The following is a 22,070-nucleotide window of genomic DNA, read 5'->3' as shown; positions in this document are numbered from 1 at the left end:
GAGTATTATAGAATGTAAAGTTGGGTATAATTTTTACTGATTATGTACTCTCTGTCACTAGGATAAATCACAGATCCCTCCTTCCTCTCAGCAGATTAAAAATTGAATGATGGCCTCAAAATACTTAATTCTTAGTTTTCTAGGCTTTCTGCAAATCACCAACTGTCCTGTGTAACAAGATTTCTTGTTAAAATGCATCATAATCCAAATTTATTTATATCATCAATCAGGATTTGAGACTGGATAATGAAAGGATGTGGTAGGTGGCCTGCCTCTAAGAGGGTCACCACTGACTTCCATTCCCAGGTATCCATAGCCTTGTGTGGTCTGCTCCCCTTAAATGTGGTCTGAATTTAGTAGCTCAGCTCTAATGAATAGAAAGCAGCAGAACTGAAGGGATGCCACTTCCAACATTAGTTCATAAAAGACTTCAACTTCTATCTAGGGTACTTCAGCTATGCTATTTCATGAATCACTTGCCCTGTGAGAAGGAAACAAAAGTTTCCAACTTCAGTAATGCCGAAGTGGAGCCTCTTCCAGTAATGTCTCGAGAGGACCATACCAGCCAACAACTTGACCCTAATCTGGTGAGAGACCTTATACTAAAGGCACCCAACTAAGCTGCACCTGGATCCCTGATCCACAGAAACTGTGAGATAATGTTTGTGATTGTATTGTATTTTATGCTGCTAAATTTTGTAACTATTTGTTACATAGAAGAAGATAATTAATAGAAAAGTAAAGGGAAAATACTGCATTACTGGGCTATTTACAGAGCCACAAAAATACGTGATAATCCTGAGAATATGGTGACATTTACACTCAGTTGCTTACAATTATTTATTCTTTATTTGCATGAGGTTCAACTGTTTTAACTATCATCCGTAGTACTTTGTCTTTTTTGGTTGTTTGTTTTTCTTGCAGTCCTGAGAATTGAACCCAGGGGCATTTTACCACTGAGTTACATCCCCAGATCTCTTTAATTTTTCTTTTTATTTTGAGACAGGGTCTCACCAAGTTGTCCATGCTAGTCTCAAACTTGCCATTCTCCTACCTCTGCCACCCCAGTTGCTGAGATTATAGGCATACGCCATATGTATTTTTTAATATGCATAATTTTATTTCTTGCTTTGGCTTTGTAAAAGTAGATCATGTCTCTAGCTCCCTACACAGTACTCTTTGATTTCTACTAAAGATAATTTAGTAATCAGGTATTACTTATACTACTTTGTCAGTCACTTCTATTGAGATTATTTTTAACAGAAATTGTATTTTAAACTGGTAAATTTTGGAACTATTTGTTAGAAGCTATGTGTTACTATAGAAATAACACAGAGCCCTGCACAGCATGGAAACTGACTTCTCCCAGGACACAAGATCCACAAAACAGTACAACAGAAGTACCCTAGATAGAAGCTGAAGTCTCTTTTGCCCTAATGTTGGGAAATAGTAATTTTTAACATATGAGCATAACTGAATATGTCTCTGTTTGTCTCTGTCTTAAGAGGTTTTAGCACTAAGTCACTGCTTCTTTTCACTGGTCCTGTGACTTTCCTGTCACCCCCAATATGACTGACAATGACAATTATATCTAACCCTTTCTCATTCGGGGTACTAAATGAGCCTTTCCTTTATCTGTTATAAATATGCCAGAGTGGCTAGCATGATAAAACTCTTGGAACATAAAGACATATAGACTAAAAAGAAACTCAGGCTCTTTCCTTTATAGAACATGTATAAGTTCTCTTTGTGGGATGAAATTGCCCAAGCCCTACAATAAATAGTTTACCAAATCCTCATGATCACAGATTTAAAAACTTAGTGTCATATGATAAAGTCAAGACCTTGCTTACTGAGGGGGTTTGTCCTAAGGTCCTATGACACATAAACTAAATCTTACTATACTTCTTGGTAATGATACAAACAGACAGATAATAATTTTATAGTTGCTTCTATGCAAAGTCTAATTCTATGAGCTAGCAGGGCTACTGTTGCTGTATTGTATCAGGACATAAAGAAGTATCCCCTTCTGTGTCCCAAAGCTTACATTGAGATCTGATGATACAATCATAACAGCTGGGTGAAGATGTAGAATGCAGAGTTCTATTTAAAATGTTAGTCAAGCAGCTGGGAATGTAGCTCAATGATAGTGTTTGCCTAACAGGCATGAGGACTTATGTTGATGAAAGAAAGAAAGAAAGAAAGAAAGAAAGAAAGAAAGAAAGAAAGAAAGAAAGAAAGAAAGAAAGAAAGAAAGAAAGAAAGAAAGAAAGAAAGAGAGAGAGAGAGAGAGAGAAAGAGAGAGAGAGAGAAAGAAAAAAAGGAAGGAAAGAAGGAGAAAAGAAAGAAAGAAAGAAAGAAAGAGGGGGGAGGGAGGGAGAGATTGAGGGAGGGAAAGAAAGAAAGAAAGAAAGAAAGAAAAGTCAATCTACTACACATTTGTCCATGTTCCCAGGTGACCAGGAACAACTGAGCCATGGAGATATGGTTGAACCAATCATCCACAGATGACTTTATCCTATTGGGCATCTTCTCCCACACTCCAGTTGACCTTGTCCTCTTCTCTGCAGTTATGGTGGTGTTCACAGTGGCCCTCTGTGGGAATGTTCTCCTCATCCTCCTCATCTACATAGATCCTCGACTTCATACTCCCATGTACTTCTTCCTCAGTCAGCTCTCCCTCATGGACCTCATGTTGGTCTGTACCAATGTGCCAAAGATGGCAGTCAACTTCCTGTCTGGGAAGAAGTTCATCTCCTTTACGGGTTGTGGTATACAAATTGGCCTCTTTGTCTGTCTAGTAGGGTCAGAGGGGCTCTTGCTTGGACTCATGGCTTATGACCGTTATGTGGCCATTAGCCACCCACTTCATTATCCTATCCTCATGAATCACAAGGTCTGTCTCCAGATTGTTGGGAGCTCCTGGGCTTTTGGGATAATAGATGGTTTTATCCAGATGGTGGTAGTAATGAGCTTCCCCTATTGTGGCTTGAGGGAGGTGAACCATTTCTTCTGTGAAATGCTATCCTTGTTGAAGCTGGCTTGTGTAGACACATCCCTTTTTGAGAAGGTGATATTTGTTTGCTGTGTCTTCATGTTGCTCTTTCCCTTCTCCATCATTGTGGCCTCCTATGCTCGCATCCTGGGAACTGTGCTTCGTATGCGCTCAGCTCAGGCTCGTAAGAAGGCTCTGGCTACCTGCTCCTCCCACCTGACAGCTGTCTCTTTCTTCTATGGGGCAGCCATGTTCATCTACCTGAGGCCTAGGCAATATCGAGCACCTAGCCATGACAAAGTGGTATCTATCTTCTACACAGTCCTCACACCTATGCTTAACCCCCTCATTTATAGCTTGAGGAACAGAGAAGTGACGGGGGCATTGAGGAAGGGGCTGGACCGTTGCAAGACTGGCAGCCTGTACTGAACACAAGGGTATCTGGTGCCCAGTTCTGCTACTCTCTGGTTGTGTGACGTCAGGTATACAATCCACTCAATTTTATCACTAATAATGAGAATCATACACCTGCTGGTTTACATGAAGGTCTTTTAAACCTCTAAGTCAGTACTCTGAAAACCCAGTTTTTTTCTCAATGTTTAGTGGACTAATTATTTTGTAAAATACATTTTGTCCAGCACTCCACGTATCATATTTGTCCAGTGTTCTGTTTATAGGATGGTTTATGTATGTAAAAGATACTATATTATTACAATGTCCTATTTGTAGAACAATCTGTATTTTCATTTTAAAGAAATGGAGGGAAGGATGGAGATAGGAAAAGGAAAGTCAGTGGAATGAATCTGGCATAATTTTTCTATGTACATATATAAAAACATCACAGTGAATCCCACCCTCATGTGCATCTACAAGAATGGGGTCTTAAGTAGAATAAGATATATTCCATGCTTTTATAATTGTATCAAAATGGATTTTTATTTAATCCAATAAAAAATAAAGGATAAATAAACTATTGATTAATCATTCCCATCCTATTTTAATGCACCTGTGTCAATTTTGTTGAAATACTTGCAGAATTCAAAACTTAGGACTTAATTGGCTTAAAAGGAATGGAGGACTTTATAAATTCAAGTACCATTCAGAAATTCTGTAGTTAACATCATTATTTCCACTTTACAGATAAGGGAAATGGGACTAAGATTTTTTAAATCCCTTCATGTTAAGTCCCCCATGTTTCCTCTCCACCTCTGCATGTTTGTAGAGCAGTGGAGTACAGAACTTTGGAGGAGGGCTCTTTCCCTCAGAGGTTTAGTTGTCAGAGTTGGACCTCCAAGGATTTATGACAATAGACGCAACTAATGGCAATAAATGCTACAAAGTTTTCCATTGCGTCGATGTACAATGATATTTTTATGATCCCTTAGTTATAAGACCTAGATAAGCTAACCAAACCATCAAATTAATTTTAATTTTGAGTCCATAATATTGAATATGTTTATCCTCCTTATTTTTATCCCATCTTTTTGCCTGATCCAAATTTCAGTTTGATTTAAATTCTCTTTCAGGAAGCATTCCCTATTTAATCTCATATGCAGATCACTTGAGGATTTTGTACCCTTCATCCCCTAAGTATCTTGAGGGTTTCCACCAGAACCGTTTATCTATAAGCATAGAACCTGTAGTCTTAATCCAACCCCCTACCAGAGAGGCAGAAATTTACAAAATAATCATGCAAACAAAAAAGTTTTACATAGCCAGCCAGGCATGGTGGTGCTGGCCTGGAGCCCTCAGTCTGGAAACTGAGACAAGAGAATTGCTTAAGTCTAGGGATATGGAGACCCCATCTCAATAAAGTTAATTTTTTTTAGATTTCAAAAAGTTTTACTAAACTTGGCCTTATTGAGTCCAATTCAGGGGTCGGGGGAAGATCCCTTTTTACTTTATTTGCTTCTTTTCATAGACTGTATCCTAAATTCACTGGGCAAATACCAACTTGTGTTTGTTTGTTTGTTTGTTTGTGTATCTATACATGACAGTAGGGTGTATTTTGACATATTATAATACCTTAATCCCATTCTTGTTGTTGAACATGATGTGGAGTTACCCTGGTCGTGTATTCATATATGAGTATAGGAAAGTTATGTCTGATTCATGTCTTTCCTGTTCCCATCCCCTCCCTTTCCTTCATTCCCCTTTGTCAAATATAGTGAACTTCTGTACTTCCCTTCCCTACCCTCCCTTCTTATGGGCAGGCATCAACGTATCAAAGAGAACATTCCACCTTTGGTTTTCTGAGACTGGCTTACTTCACTTAACATGATATTCTCCAGTTCCATCCATTTACCTGAAAATGTCATAATTTCATTCTTCTTTATGGCTAAGTAATATTCCATTGTGTATATGTATATATATCACATTTTCTTTATCCATTCATCTGTTGAAGGGTACCTAGGTTGTTTCCATAGCTTGGCTATTGTGAATTGGGTGGCTAATAATATTGATGTGACTGCATCACTGTAGTATGCTGATTTTAAGTCCATCGGGTAAGCCAAGGAGTCAGATAACTGGGTCAAATGGTGGTTCCATTCCAAGTTTTCTACGGAATCTCCATACTGCTTTTCAGAGTGGTTACACCAATTTACAGTCCCACCAGCAATCGCATACAAAAACATTTTTTTAAAAGATAATGTACCATGACCAAGTAGGGTTCATTCCAGGAATGCAAGGTGGGTTCAACATACAAAAATCAATAAATGCAATTCATCACATCAACAGACTTAAAGACAAGAACCATGTGATTATCTTAATAGATGCAGAAAAAGCATTTGACAAAATTCAGCATTCATTCATGTTCAAAACACTAGAAAATACCAGCTTTTTGTTTTCACTTTGTGGTGCTATGAATAGAACACAAGACTGATACTTTCCAGGCAAGTGCTCTACTACTGAGCTCCGTCCCCAGCCCAAGGCCAGGTTTTCAGTTGACACATATCTACTGAAAACCTATTAGCACCCAGAAATGTGGAAGGTTCTGGTTTACAAAAGTGACTTCCCTTATGTCCAGGCACACATTTCAATTAGCTGCCCAATTTTTCTTATAAAACAGGAGTTGTGCTGAGTGTGGTGGCACACACCTATAATCTCAGCTACTCAGGAAGCTGAGATATGGAGGATTACAAGATCAAGGCCATCCTGGGCAACTTGGCAAGACCCTGTCTCAAAATAAAATAATGAAAATGGCTACTGATGTAGTTCAGTGGTAGAGTACACCTGGATTCAATCCCCAGCCCTGAAAAAAAGAAAAAGGAAGAAAAATAGTTGTAATAATTCATAACTACTCTCAGTGTACACAATTGCAAACTTAGAAATTTCCTAAAATAAGGAAATAATACCAAGAGACAGAATATGCACCACAGCATAGGAGAACAGAAGAAACAGAATCTTGCCAGGGTATATGGGAATTTGTTTGCTTAAATTTTGTCTATGCTTGAAATGTTCTTTATTAAATAGTTTAAAATGCTCAGTCTTCTGGTTTTTGTTAACCACCTTACCAAATCCTTTCCCTCCAAGTCACTGCTTCAACTCATTGAGGGGATTTTTGCACATACATGTGGCAAATATCCATTGTAATCAGGTAATTTTTAAGCAAATATTAAAAATTGCTTTACACCTGCAGATAGTTGCAAAGACTGTGTATGTGTTTGTGTAACTTATTTAAACTAAGATGAAAACTCCATAAGATCAGGGATTATATTTATCATGTTCACATTGTATTTGGTAGTCTGGCCTCCAAAAGTCCAGGAGGACTATCTACCCTTGTGAAGAGTTCCAGCAATCTGAAATTATTACCCTTCCCAGCCAGGAAAACAAACAACCACAGGATGGCAGTAGAGAGCCAAAAGTCAGACCAGACAAGAAGAGATGGAGCTGGTTTGGTTTAGTTTTATTTCTGTTTCTTAGTTTTTATTTAAAAGATAAGATTAGATATAAGAAATAGAGATGTGGACTTTTGGTTTAATTTTCTTTTTAGTTGTTGCTGTTAAATCGTGACATTGTGTTATTGCTGAAATAGTCAAGGACATTTTTCATAGAGATTTGCTCTGGGCCTCAAAAAATAGATTCAGTATTGGTGGAGAAGAAAAGAGAGTGGAATCTAGAGTAGTCTGTCTTTTCTATTTGCTGCTTTTGACAAATGTTATAACCTTTCTGTGTGTCACTGTCCTCCTCCATAAAATGGGAATAATTGTAGTAGCTAGTTCAGAGGTTGACATGACAGTAAAATAAGCAGTCTTTGAAGGTAAACCCAAGACCTGGCACATAGAAAGAATATGTGTGAACTTTGTTTTTGTTGTTTTGATTTGATTTTGATTTGGGGTCTGGTGATTGAACCCAGTGCCCTGCACTTGCACATTCTACCACTGAGCTACACCTCCAACCCTATTTATTGTCATTAATACAGATCTTTAACTCATGGTACCAGGTTATATCCTGATAAAGCACCATATATAAATTGAAAATATATTAAGTCAAAACCTATTTAATACAAACAACAATAGGCGTTGGAGAGGATGTGAGGAAAAAGGTACACTCATACATTGCTGGTGGGTATGCAAATTAGTGCAGCCACTCTGGAAAGCAGTGTGGAGATTCCTTAGAAAACTTGGAATGGACCTACCATTTGACCCAGCTATCCCACTCCTCGGCCTATACCCGAAGGACTTAAAATCAGCATACTACAGAGATACAGCCACATCAATGTTCATAGCTGCTCAATTCACAATAGCCAGACTATGGAACCAACCTAGATGCCCTTCAATTGATGAATGGATAAAGAAACTGTGGTATATATATACAATGGAATATTACTCAGCTATAAAGAATAACAGAATTATGGCATTTGCAGGCAAATGGATGAAATTGGAGAATATCATGTTAAGTGAGATAAGCCAATCTCAAAAATCCAAAAGACGGATGATCTCACTGGTAAGCGGATGATGACACGTAATGGGGGGTGGGAGGGGGGCAAGAATGGAGGAAGGAGGGACTGTATAGAGGGAAAAGAGAGGTGGGAGAGGTGGGGGGGAAGGGAAAAAAATAACGGAATGAATCAAACATCATTACTCTATGTAAATGTATGAATATGCAAATGGTATGCTGTTACTCCATGTACAAACAGAAACAACATGCATCCCATTTGTTTACAATAAAAATACATTTAAAAAAAACCTATTTAATACACAGTTGCCTTTCAAATATCATAGCTTAGCCTTCATCAAGCATGCTAACTTACATTAGCCTGCAGTTAGGCAAAATCATCTAACCCAAAGTCTATTTCATTATAGTGTTTAATATCTCACATAATATATTGAATATCTGTTTCCAACAAATACTGACAACAGTACAAACAACTGTGTGTCCTCATAGTCACACAGCCAACAGGGAGCTGTGACTGGCTGTGAAGGCCAGCCTCTCAAGAGAGCATCCTGTGGCTGGGCATGGTGGTACTCACCTTTAATCCCAGTGACTTGGGAGACTGAGGAAGGAAAATCACAGGTTCGAGGCCAGCCTGGGCAACTTAGGGAGGCTCTGTCTCAAAACAAAAAAATTAAAAAGGCTTGGGATGAAACGTAGTGGTAGAGCACCCCTAGGTCAAATCTTCAGTACCAAAAAAGAGAGAGAAAAAGAAAGAGAGCATGATCATGTATCCTGGGAAAAAGATCAAAGTACAAAATTTGAAGTAGTGTTTCTACTGAATGCATTTCACTCCCTGCTTTCTACCATTCTATCCCTCCTCTCCCCCAGTACTGGGAATTGAACTCAGGAGCAATTTACCACTGAGTTATATCCCCAGTTCTTTTTATTTTTTTATTTTAAGACGGATCTCACTAAGTTGCTGGGGGTCTCACTAAGTTGCTGAGGCTGGCCTCAAACTTGAAAGCCTCTGAGTCAATGGGATTATAGCTGTGCATCACTGTTCCTGGCTGCATATTGCTCTTGTACCATAATAAGGTTGTAAAGTCATAAGTGGAACCATCATAAACCTGAGACTGCCTATAATTATCAAAGGTACAGTGATTGTGTTGAGATTTCTGTGAAACAGACACTTTGAAGGGTAGTGGGGAAAACATGTTAGGCAGAGAGTATGGGCCACCATTGTAGGGACCTCAAAAGCCAGACCAACAAAGACTGACCAGGATAATATGGAGAAGTAAGAGTTGGAATGAAGAAGCTAACAAAGGTCCACCAGAGGATGTCCTTATGGGCTAAGCTCTCCTCTCTCTGCCCAACAGCTGCCATCATGCCCAAGTTTCCTGAAATAGTGGTATGTTAACATACTTCCTCAAGACCTACTGTGGTAGTTGTCAGATCTTCACATCTGACAACTGGGGACCCACTCCCAAGGTTAATCAATTCTGTGTTGTCTGACCCGATTAGTCTTGGGTGTGGGTCAAAGGCTACACCAAATTGGATCAAACAAATTTGTTCCTAACAGCCCCTACCTCCTGGGGCATTCAGAAAATTCTGATTTAGTAGCTTGTTCCTACATGTGAGCCTAAGCTGGCACTTGAGGACTAGACACAATCCTTCTCATATTAGGAAATAAAATAAAATAAATAACACTCTCGGTATCAGCTACTCACATTCACAACCCCATGAAAATAGAACACTGCAGGGAAGAGTTGTCCTGTGCAGGGAGTTGTCAGTAAACAGTAGCTTTGGTTAGTGAGAGTTTCTGAGTGCACAAAGGCTTACAGACTTCAGCTAAGTCCACATTAGGTGCAGAGGGTAAAGCCATTCAGAAGGAAGAGGAAGTGGTCAGGGAGTGGTGAGGGGAGAGTTGTGTAGTCAGAAGGCTGAAATGCCAAATGTGTGGGAGGTGCAGCCAGCTGGTAAGGTGGACAGAACCTGATGTCCAAAAACTGCACACCAGGGCTTCATAGTACACAGTGAGACTCTACAAGCTCTCAACTTGGTACACATCCCTAAGAAATCCCCCAGGACTGGGATGGGGACCAGGATATCCAGTGTCACTGAAGGTGGGCGGTCACACAGATGAGTTGAAAGGCAGAAGGCAAGGTAAAAGGGAGAAATGAATGAGGGAGAGCACTATGCTATTCACACATATCCCAGATACAGGCAAGCATACCCCTGGGCAAGAATACCCCTGCTAACATGTCAGAAATGCTGAGGGATGGGAGAGATAGAGATGTGTAAGCTACAGGCATGGCAGAGAATAAATAAGTGAATTTAACAAAATGCATATACTTAAAAACTGAAGAAGGGCCTTGCATAGAGCAATCTTGAACAGACATGAACTGAGGAATTTGATTAGTTTGATGCTTGAAGTTCAAAACACATTTTTTTTTTTTAAATCAAGGCCTGGAACTAGGCAATCAGGAAGGAAAGATGCTTCATATGAGACAAGTAAGGAAGCTCCTCAACCCCTCAACCTCCTAAAGACTAGAGAAGAGATGAAGCTCTTCATCAGCCCTGGTTGTGACAGGGTATGCTATAGACATTTCACAAAATGATCTGTAGGCCCCTTTCAATTCATCATGAAGATATATACCAATCTGCAATTTTGATCCTTGAATTCTTAAGTGGTTAGAATACCTCTAATAGTTCTCTGAACTCTGACCTGTATCCCAGACCCAGGCAAAAGGGTTTGGGAGACCCACAAGGTAGGAAGGAGAGCAATGCCAGGAAGGAATACCTGGGAAGCAGTTAGGGGTGGGTGTCTCATTGCATGTCAGATGGGCCACCTTCTCCAACTGTGCTTAAGAGCAGCCTAGAAAATGACCTTTTTATCTTGGACTTAACTCGCTTTGATTAAAGGAAGAATATTCTGCAAAGATGTTAGAAATAGAACAAATCTAAGTGACAGGAAAGTAACAGGAAACTTTCAAGATCATTTCTTTCATCCACCTAGTTTATAGATGTGAGTGGATGGCTCATGATCACAGAGCAGATCCCCAAACTCCCTGCTCAGGGCTTAGGTCCCCATGGTCTCCCAGGACCAGGCAGCTCCAGAACAGAATTCAAATGGATTTTCTTATGGGCAAATATGGAGTTCATTGGACTCCCCTCCTGGTTGTGTAGCAACAACAGCCCCATATCATTCCTTCTGCCTCTTACATATAGTGACACAAGATGGTCCCACTGTGGAACCTTCCAGAGATGCCTTCTGCAGTTTTGATTTTGTGTTTTTGGAAACCTGGAGACCTGAGGCCTGAAATGCGTTCTTTTAGGCTGACTTGTGTCCCCTTCTTCCCCAAAATTCATATGTTGGAGCCCTATCACTCAGAATGTGACTATATTTGGAGGTAGGGCCTTCAAATTAATGATAAAAAGTAAAATGAGGCTATTTTTATGGTTTGGATATGTGGTGTTTCTCAAAATCTAATGCATGAGACAATGCAAGAAGATTCAAAGGAGAAATGATTGGATTGTAAGAGTCTTAACCCAAATCAGTGATTTAATCCCCTGATAGGGATTAACTGAGTGGTAACTGAAGTGGTAGGGTGTGGCTGAAGGAGGTGGGATCTGAGGTGTGGTATGGGGTATATATTTTGCATCTTGAGAGTGGAGACGCTCTGCTTCCTGATCAACTTTTGAGCTATTTCCCTCTGCCTCCCTCTTCCACCATAATGTCCTGCCTCACCTGGAGCCCTGAGGAATGGAGTCGGCCTTCTATGGACTAAGACATCTGAAACCATAAGTCTACAAATAAACTTTTTCTCCTCTATAATTGTTCTGGTCAGATCCTTTTAGTCACAGCAGTGAAAAAGCTGACTAAAACAGCTATCAACCAGCTACTTGGAAGACTGAGCAGGATTGCAAGTTCAAGTCAGCCTGGGCAATTTATCAAGACCTTGGTTCAAAATAAAGTTTCAAAAAGGACTGGGCCAGATGCCCAGCAATAGACTAATACATAAATAAAAGGTGATTATATATACACAATGGAGTTCTGCTCAGTCAAAATGAATGAAATTATGACATTTGCCAGTAAATGGATGAAATTGGAGAACATCATGCTATATAAAATAAGCCAGACTCAGAAAAATCAAGGGTCTAATATTTTCTCTATAAGTAGAAACTAAAGCAAATTCAGAGAAAAAAGGGCATGAGGTGGGTGGAGTAGAAGAAAGAGATGCAGAGGGAGAAAGGAAGAATGGGAAAATGGAGAATTTAACAAAATCATGCTACATGCATTTACAAATATACCGCAGTGAATTCCACCTTTATGTATGTCTATAAAGCACCAGTCAAAAATAATTAAATGGGGCTGGGGTTGTGGCTCAGTGGTAGAGCACTTGCCTTGCACATGTGAGGCCCTGGGTTCGATCCTCAGCACCACATAAAAATAAATAAATAAAAGAAAGGTATTGGGTCCATACAACTAAAAATATATATTTAAAAAATAAATAAATAAATAAATAAGTGAAAGGAAAACCAGTAGAGTAGAAGGGGAATAGGCAGAGAGAGGAGGGGAAATAAAAGGGTGGGGGGAGGCACCAGAGACCCAAATGAAGTAAATCAAATCCATGCATGTATGATTTTATCAAAATGAACCCAACTACTGTGGATAACTATAATGTACTAATAAAAGAGAAAAAAATCTGAAGATATAGTTCAGTCCAGAGCACTTGCTTAGCATGCATGAGGTCCTGGGTTTGACTCCCACTATTGAAAAAAAAAATGAGTCTATCAGGGTGAGCCCTAATGTAACTTGACTGATATCCTCACAGGAAGAAGAAATTTGGACCCACAAAGATACAATGGATACACCTGTACAGAGGAAAGGATGAAAAACTGTATAAGAACACAGCAAGAAGGCATCCACTTCCACCCACAGAGGAAAGGTCTAGCAGAAAGTTCCTGCAATGAGAACTGTACTGCTGCCCCGGAGAAGGTGCAGGGGACACCTGGCTTTGGGCCAGACATAGATGCTCCAGGTCCTCCCTCACAGGGCGCAGGAAATGAGTGCATCCAGAGTCATACCGGGTAGCAACTCCCTCAAGCAGACTCGCAGGCCTGGGAAGTGCCTTAGCACACCAGGGGACCAGTTAGGCTTCCAGAGGGATGCTTCCACACTTCCCTGGGCAACCCAAGAGCACTCATTAAATGCTTGTTAAAAACTTTTTCACTAATGAGTCCTGTAGGGAGAAGCAGAGCACCACTGCTCCCTCAGCAGGTGAACCTGAGAACCAAGGAGCAGGTGACAGAGAGGTGAGCCAGGGTTGACCTTAAACTCATCTCATCCTGGGTATCTACCTGTGGAGCAACTAAAACAGCTCCGAGAGTACCTAGTCCTGCTTCGCGTACTTTATTTATGTTTTCTTCTCTAATAGAAAAATGGGCTAGTAGGAGTCACATCTACCTGGGGGGTCCAGTCAAGAGGATCACTTGAGCCCAGGAGCTTGAGGCCAGCCTGGGCAACACAGGGAGAGCCTGTGGGAAGGAAGGAAGGAATTGAAGGAGGAAGAAGGAAGAGAGGAAGGAAAGAAAGAAAAGAAGGAATAGGAGCATAGTCAATAGATGCTTACCTCTAATGTATAAGGTCCAGGGTTTGAATCCTCTGCACCACAAAAAGAAATAAAAATTAATCTAGGTATAAAACTAGTCTAGTTGTTAGAAGTCAAATCCTGATAAACTTTGAGGAAAGCAGGATATTGACTGGGAGAGATCGCAAAGAGTTTCCAGGATGTTGGTAACATTCCATATCAAGGTGGTTTAATAGGTGTATTCTTGGTATGATAAACTGCAATAGTAAGCATTTAAAATGTCAAGAGAAAAAAAATCAATTGACTATAAAATGTAGTCTGTTCCTGCACTCTCTCTTCTTGGCCCCTGTATTTTAATCTCAATCTCTAAGTTTGATCTTAAACATCTAGCAAGCCAGTCTCACAAGTCAGAAAGTGAGAGTACTGGGCTTAAACTTCAATGTCTATAAACTTACAGTCATTTACCCCCTTTTATTTAATTGGGGTTTATATTACCTTATCTGTCTTATAGGTGATAGCTTATTATCTCTAATTTAGGTTGTTTATTCTTGAAAAGTAGTACTTCTGCAAACCCTTAATCAGGCAACAGAGTTTACAAGAAGAATACAAAATGGAATTAACAACAGTAAACACATTTAGTTTGAGTAATAGCTATCTTGAATTTTGACTGAGCTATACATTATATCCCCTGTTTGAGATCACAGTAATTTTACAACAAAACCCAATCCTCCCATTTGTTTACAATAAAAAAAAAAACCCAATCCTTTGAATATAATTTTAAATGAGCTGAAGTCTGACTTATTTTGTAGTCTTCCTAACATGTAGTAAGGTGGGAGGCAGAGCCTTATCTCAGGTAAGGTGTGGTTCTTTACAAATCTTAAGTAAAATGTTCTAATTCTGAAGCTGATCTTTGCCTTCTCTCTAAATATCATTTTACAAAGTTTACATATATTGTTTCCTGAGTCTATATGAATGTTAGTCAACACAATGACATTACATCTAAAACATGAATCAAGGAGAGGCTGAGAGAGTTTTTAACTTTCTTTTTGTGTGGGAAAATGCTTTTATGTTTTCATGTTTCATGATATTAACCTTAAATCAAATTTTCACTAACTAGAAATACATTTACATTTACATTTTTTAATCTCAGTGTAAAAAGTAACAAATTTTACATAAACCCTATTGATAACAGGTCCTGATATAGAACATTAAATAATATAAATAAGTCCCCAATAAAATTTACTATTCTTATAAATTTAAAATTACTATTACAGACAAGTTTAGTTTGGATAATAGCAGTTTAATAAATTTTCTACTTTAAAGACTTGTATACCTGGAAAATATGAACACACTTAATATACAAAGAAAAGTAACCATTCCACAATTACCTTGATATTTTTATATTAACCAATTTTTGCTTTTAAAGAAAAATTTAGGCAGGGCGCGCAGCCCCAGCCCAGCACAGCCCAGCCCGGTCCCGGCAGGACTCGCAGCACCAGCACCAGGAACGCACGCCTGGAAACAGCGCAGGTCCCAGCAGCTGGGGATTCCCCTCAGCTCTTGAGCAGCCATGTCCAACCCTACTGCTCCACCTCCGTATGAGGACCGCAACCCCCTGTACCCTGGCCCTCCACCCGCTGGGGGCTATGGGCAGCCATCTGTCCTGCCAGGAGGGTACCCTGCCTACCCTGCCTACCCACAACCTGGTTATGGCCACCCTGCTGGCTACCCACAGCCTATGCCCCCAATCCACCCGATGCCCATGAACTACAGCCCTGGCCAGGGCTATGATGGAGAGGAGAGAGCAGTGAGTGACAGCTTTGGGCCTGGAGAGTGGGATGACAGAAAAGTCCGACACACATTCATCCAAAAGGTTTACACTATCATCCCTGTCCAACTACTCATTACGGTGGCCATCATTGCTATCTTCACTTTCGTGGAACCGGTCAGCCAGTTCGTGAGGAGGAATGTGGCTGTGTACTACGTGTCTTATGCGGTCTTCATCGTCACCTACCTGACCCTTGCCTGCTGCCAAGGACCCAGGCGCCAGTTCCCATGGAACATCATCCTGCTGACTCTCTTTACTTTTACCATGGGCTTTATGACGGGCACCATTTCCAGTATGTATCAGACCAAAGCTGACATCAATGCAATGATCATCACTGCTGTGGTGTCCATTTCCGTCACCATCTTCTGCTTCCAGACCAAGGTGGACTTCACCTCGTGCACAGGTCTCTTCTGTGTCCTGGGAATTGTGCTGATGGTGACTGGGATTGTACTAGCATTGTGCTGTACTTCAAATATATCTACTGGCTCCATATGCTCTATGCTGCTCTGGGGGCCATTTGTTTCACCCTGTTCCTGGCTTACGACACACAGCTGGTCCTGGGGAACCGGAAGCATACCATCAGCCCAGAGGACTACATCACGGGTGCCCTGCAGATCTACACTGATATCATCTACATCTTCACCTTCGTGCTGCAGTTGGTGGAGGATCGCAACTGAGGAGCACTGTTTCACCCACCCTGGGCTCTCCTTTCCCTGCGGGCTTGGGCCCTGTGACTGGGGTCTGGGCCTCAGACCCTTTTTTCTTCCCCTCAAGTAATATGCCCAGTTTCCTCTCTGTCCTGGAGATGGGCAGCCTCTCTGGCTGTGGAGGTGTGGGAACCTGCAGTGGGCAACAGATGCTGGAACAGTTGGGACCTCTTGGTGGGCTTGGCGGGAGCTAGGCTGAGGATGTGTCTTCTCCGCTCTCCCCACAACATGGCACCAAACACTTAGCGGGTGTGGGTGGGGTGGATGGAAAAGAGCCCATTCTATAGCTGAAAAGAAATGTGGACATAGAAGAGGCTTCTCCCACTGTCAGGGCTTCTAGCCTAGGAACCTGGAGTCTGTTTCCCCTCCTAAATCCAGTAAAGCCAGACAGTATTGTCCCCACCTCTTGGACTCATAGGCCACTATTCTAGTCTCCTTAGGCTTGGCATCTTTTAGCTCAGAAAGGTAGAAGAGATCTGAGCCTAGGGGCCTCCCCACTCTAATCCCACCTTGTTTTAGTAACATGTATATATTGTTTATCTAGGTTAGGGCTGCGGGAGGAAGAAGAGATGAGCAAAGTAAAGTACAGGGGCCAACACAGAGCACACCTCCCCTGAGTTTCCTCCAGGCTTGGATGGTGGTAGAGAGCAGGACATTTGGAGCCTCTGGTCCCCATTCTCCAAAGACGCCTGGGACCTCCCTAGGTGCTTCTGAGATCTATCATCAGAGGGATCCTTTTACTTTCTCTACTCAGGCTCTCACAAAATGAGCACAAAATGAGGACCAGGGTCAGGAAATGGGGTAGTCTGATCATGAGTGTGGCATGGAAGTAGCCAGGGAGGAGGTGGGTGGAGGCCTGGAAAATGCCGCAGGGCCTCCCAACTCAGTTTGAGACCCACCTTGGTGCCCAAGACGACTTCTGTGTCCTTCCCTTCTGTTAACCCAGGGAGGTCCCTGAGAGGAAGGCAACTTCCTCCTCAGCCTGTTCTGAACTCCCAGTGGGGGGCTTTTTGACTTGAGACCATCACTCTAGACAGCCTCTGCTTTCTTTGTAATACAAGTGCCTCAAGCTGTAATAGGGGAGGGGAGGTCAGTCTATCGGGTAGGGGCGGAAACCACATCAACCCAAGGATATAATTAGGACTTCTTTATTGAGTACTTGATCCTAAATATATCACACAAAGGAACACAACTAAAAATGTAATAAAGTTTTGTTTAGAAGGTAAAAAAAAAAAAAAAAAAAAAAAAAAAAAATTTAGACTCTGTAACATAGTACAATACTCTGTTTTTTAATGATTGTATAAACCCCAATTTTAAAAAAAAATGTTTTTGTTGTAGATGGGCCCATTACCTTTATATTATTTTTTTTTTTATGCAACACTGAAGATTGAACCCAGGGCCTCACACATGCTAGGCAAGTGCTCTACCACTGAGCCGCAACTCCAGCCCAAACCATAATTTTTAAGACTAATTGTTCTAAAGAATAAAACTTAACAGACACAATGTTAAGAGTAAATTAGTGTTTTTAAGACATCCTTGTCATTTTAAAACATAGATTAAACTTTGGTTTATATCAGCCCACTAATATTTGACCTTAAAGAAAAACTTTAAATAGCTTTAACTGATTGTCTCACATACACATAACCAACTTAGTTACACACAAACTTGTTGAAATTTGCCCTTTACTTTACAGACTTTCTCAGTACTTACTTAGACCCTCATGTACATTTTCTTTTCCCTTCTATTAAATATATTTCAATACCTAGGACCTTTTATTTTCTCTTTCCTATCTGTTGACTCCTTTTGTTCACATTCTGAAACAACTCTTATGAAATTTCTGAATTTAGATAAATTACTCCATTTTAATAAAATTAAATATTGTTATTTATATACTCTAATTGAAACTTTTGGATTCCTTTGTATATATAATTGTACCTGTTAGGACTTAACTCTTAGTAACTTTGTTTTTAGTGATGACACAAAGCAATTTTAAACCCTTTTTATTTACCAATCTATGAAAACACCAATAATGTTTAAGTATGTTACCCCATGGAATTTAAGGAGTTAAGAGTACTCAATGTTATTTAACAGTTAGCATTTTAACTTTATAAACTAATCAGATGTCTCTAACAAACACATTTGAGTAATCCCACACATGTCAAATCTAATTCACTCTTCTTATTGTAAAAAAACAAGATGTCAGACAAGTATATTGAACAGTATCTGCCATCTCTTTCCTGTTGAAGAAAAGTCCTAGAAAAAATTGATATTAGACATTTTATAAACATCAACATTTTATTAGTTTGACCACCTAGAGACTTGTGGTTTAAGTAATTTTAAAGACATTTTACCTTCATTTGTTTACCTAATTTAAATTGAACCTTTTAAAATCATGTGAATTAAAGATATTTGAATCCATTTTTTAATTTTAATTAATGAGCACTTCTTATTTGTCAATTTTGATAGCATGTATATGATATTTAGATGCATGTACATAGACAGACAACACAATATACACATAACACAAAAGCAAAGACCTTAGAGCTTTTTATAGATGAATCTTCATTGCATGTAACAGATGTTCAAAAATAACTGTAGCGTTAAATAAAAATAGAACTGATCAAAAAAAACCATTAACCTAGGTATGTAGGATCAAAATTTTGAGCTCAAAAAATGTAGCATTTAAGGAAAACAAAACAAGAGTTTTAGAAGAAAAAATGATAATGGCTATTAATTATTTTAGTAAAATAGCATGAGAGCATGAGAAAGAGAAAGGCAGAGAGAGGGAGGGAGAGGAAGAGAGCAAAAAAGAAAGAGAGAGAGGGAGAGAGAGAGGGAGAGAGAAAGTTTGGGTTTGCAGGAAGAGCAAAGATCACAAGAAAGAGAAAACTTGAATGTAGGGAAATCTCTTTCCATTTCCCTGAGCATTCTCAGGAATTTTAAAAAATCACTAAAAATGTTGGGTCTAAAGTGTCATTTGGTTTGAGGTCCAGGGTGACTCTTAAATTAACTAAGAGGCAACCTGGGGGGGTATGGGTGGGGATTGAGAGTCAGCTGCCAATTGTGAGAGAGGAATTGGTGAATATAGAGAGGAGGCATCCCTCAGCCCCCAGGGAATCACCGAGTGAAGGACGAGTTATCCAGGGAGTCATCACTACCACTAGGTAAGTGTCAAGGCTAAGCCTGTAGGGGTACCTGGGTGCCCGGTACTGGGGCTTTCATAGAGACAAAAGAGTTGTAGAAAAAATCAGGACTAGAGTAGGTCTCACAAGAGGCAATCCTGTTAGGAAAGAATTCCCTGTCAGACTGGAGCTTTCCCACCTCTCAGGAAAGAGTCCCCCATCAGCCCAGAGCTCTCCCCCAGCAATCAGTATAGGGATTCAGCTGTAGTTGCAAGATCCGTGACTGGGGGTTCCCCCAACCCACAGAGAGCCTTGGGGGTGCTAGACACTCAAGGGTCACTTCCCAGGTAACCAAAAGTGGGGGGAGAAGCCACTTACAGAATGAGGCCAGTGTCTGGATGTAGAGGAGAGCGTCCAGGCGAATGGAAGGTGAGACCAGCATCTAGGGCTGGGATTTGGGGTGTCAGTTGGAATTCCACTTGCCTAAGTGGTGGTAGAAGAGCCCATCCAAGTCACATCACCAATGAAAAGCACCCAGAAACCACTCTGGATGTGGAAACTCACACAAGAGATTTTATTAAGTGGACAGGCAGAGTGTCTGCTTGCATGGTGCCAGAGAGAGAGAAAATGAGAGAGAGAGAAAGAGTGAGTGAGTGAGAGTGAGAGAGAATGAGGAGGAGAGAGAGAGAGCAAGCAAGAGAGTGAGAGAGAGAGAGAGAGAAAATGAGAGAGTAAGAGAGAGAGAGAGAATGGTGGTGGAGCTATTCTTAAGTAGTGGAATTTCACAGGCTAATAACAATGGACCAATGACTGAGTAGGAAGTTTGTGGGCTAACAATCTGGATTGTAAAATGGTGTGGGGGTAGCAGAATACTGGTGGCAGCAAAATGGCAGATCTGATGCCAATATTGTCCATTTTAAAAATAAGTTGTGGTGGCAGAGCAGCAGGGACACTATTTGAAGGATATGGAAAATGACAACCCCAAAGACAGTGTGAGCTGAGAGGAGTAAAGGAGGAAGAAGGCAAAACATTGATCCTTCCCCAATAAATCCTTCCCAGTAACAAGACAATCCCTGGTGAAGGGTTATGGAAAATAATATTCCTATAAGACAGCTCCCCAAGAAAATGGAGGGATGGCGTGCTCCAGAGGAGGGAGGGAAAATTGACCAAACATTAAACCTCTCCCAGTGCATTTTTTCCTGATAATAATGGGCCCTAAAGGAAAGGGGCAGATAGGGAATGCTGGGCCCTGAATCTTGACCTTCCCCCATGGCAAATTAGTCCTGAATGACAGTGAGAAATACTTGAGTACTCATCCTTCAGGTTCTGGTTTTAACCTGTACAACTAACCCCTGACAGTCAAAACTGCATGGTCAAAACTGCAAGTACATGGCTTCCACTGATTACATCATTGTACTCTATAAAACCAAAATCCCCTCTGTAACTGACAACCATTTTTCCACCCGAAAAATGAGCCCCAATGGCACTCGAGTCCTTGAAGGAATAAAGGCTTCTCTGAATCTGTTGAGGTCTGCCTCTCATTCTTTTGTGCTTACACCTGGGAAGGAGACACACATCAATCCTAAAATGGCAATCCCTGGGAAGAGAATAAACATTGATCCTCTCCCGGTAAATTCCCTCCCAATGATAGTAAAGTTACACATTGGTCCTGTCCCAGTGATGATTCAATGACCCCCAGAAGACAAGATAAGCACTAGGCACTGAAAACTGAACCCTGCATCCTTGCCCAGTAAAAACAAATTTCAAATTTTCACAACCTCTTTCCTGAATGCCCAAACTGACAAGTCATCTCTCAGAGTAACTTATAAAAACTCCAACCCCTCTGAAATCAGGGGACATTTTCTACCCAGAAATTGAGCCCATCTGATGCCTGACTTTGCTGCTGAATAAAAAACAGTGCTGATGCATGAGGTTTGTTCCTGTCTCCATCATATTGTGCTTACAGTATTCAAAGCATAAAGTGCTTTTACACTATTCAATTAGTCCTTCTGAACTAACTTGCTTTTAAATCAGATGTGACCCTTCAAAGAACAGGTCAAAGAGCGCTTTCTTTTCTTCTTCTTCTTTTTTTAAATTTTTTTTTCAGTAATATATTTTCTTTCTCTTTTTTTCTATTTTTTTTTAATTGATTCTTTTTAGTTATACATGACAGTAGAATCAATTATGATACTGAGACAGGTGAAGGGTTATGGAAAATAATATTCCTGCAACATAGCCCCTAAAGAAAAATGAAGAGAGGTGCACCTCTGGAGGAGGGAGGGAAAACTAGTAAAAGAACTATGGGTCCTGGGGGAAAGGGGCATATACTGAATGTTGGGCCATAAACCATGACCTTCCCCCATGGCTAATTAGTCCTAAATGGAAGCATAGCAAATACCAATGAGCAAGATTTGAGTACTCATCCACGGGATCTGGACTCTTATCTCCCCAGACAACGAGTTTCAACCTTTTTACAACTACCTTCCTAAATTAAAGTTTTAACCTGTTCAACTAGTCCCTGACTGTCAAAACTGCATGTATACAGCTCCAAATGATTACATCGTTGTACCCTATAAAACCAAAATCCCCTCTGTAACTGACAGTCATTTTCCCCATCTGGAAAATGGGCCCCAACAGTGCCTAACAAGTCCATGAAGGAATAAAGGCTTCTCTGAATCCATTGAGGTCTGCTTCCCATCCTTTTGCACTTACAATAGGGATTTAGTATAAGGAGAGAGAAATGCAGGATCTTAAGGGAAACATTCCCAAGCCATTGAGATACAGAAAACACAGTTGTAAACCTTGGCCTACACCCTTGGCCCACACCCTTGTAAAATGAGGGAAATTATGCAAGCACAGAAAAACTGGAGTGAAACTGTGCAGTTCCACCCTGGATCCACCTCTAGTCCAGCCCCTGATACAGCCCTTCGATTGGACCCTCAGCTCCAGTCA

General features: G+C 40.6%; 2 protein-coding genes across 2 annotated transcripts; both read left to right on the top strand.

Moving 5' to 3' along the window:
• The first annotated feature begins 2,476 nt into the window (after positions 1-2,476).
• LOC124987222 (olfactory receptor 2V2) lies at positions 2,477-3,424 on the top strand. The gene has a single exon (XM_047556293.1). The coding sequence runs from the start codon at positions 2,477-2,479 to the stop codon at positions 3,422-3,424; it is 948 nt and encodes a 315-aa protein (XP_047412249.1).
• An 11,533-nt stretch (positions 3,425-14,957) lies between these two features.
• Positions 14,958-16,163, top strand: LOC124987214 (protein lifeguard 3-like). The gene is given in 2 exon segments (XM_047556273.1): positions 14,958-15,734; positions 15,737-16,163. Coding segments are annotated over 2 exon segments (933 nt in total). The 5' UTR covers positions 14,958-15,031; the 3' UTR covers positions 15,967-16,163.
• Positions 16,164-22,070: the final 5,907 nt, after the last annotated feature.

Source organism: Sciurus carolinensis, chromosome 6, assembly GCF_902686445.1.
Source record: "Sciurus carolinensis chromosome 6, mSciCar1.2, whole genome shotgun sequence".
NCBI lineage: Eukaryota > Metazoa > Chordata > Mammalia > Rodentia > Sciuridae > Sciurus > Sciurus carolinensis.
This window is presented reverse-complemented; position numbering and strand designations above follow the sequence as displayed.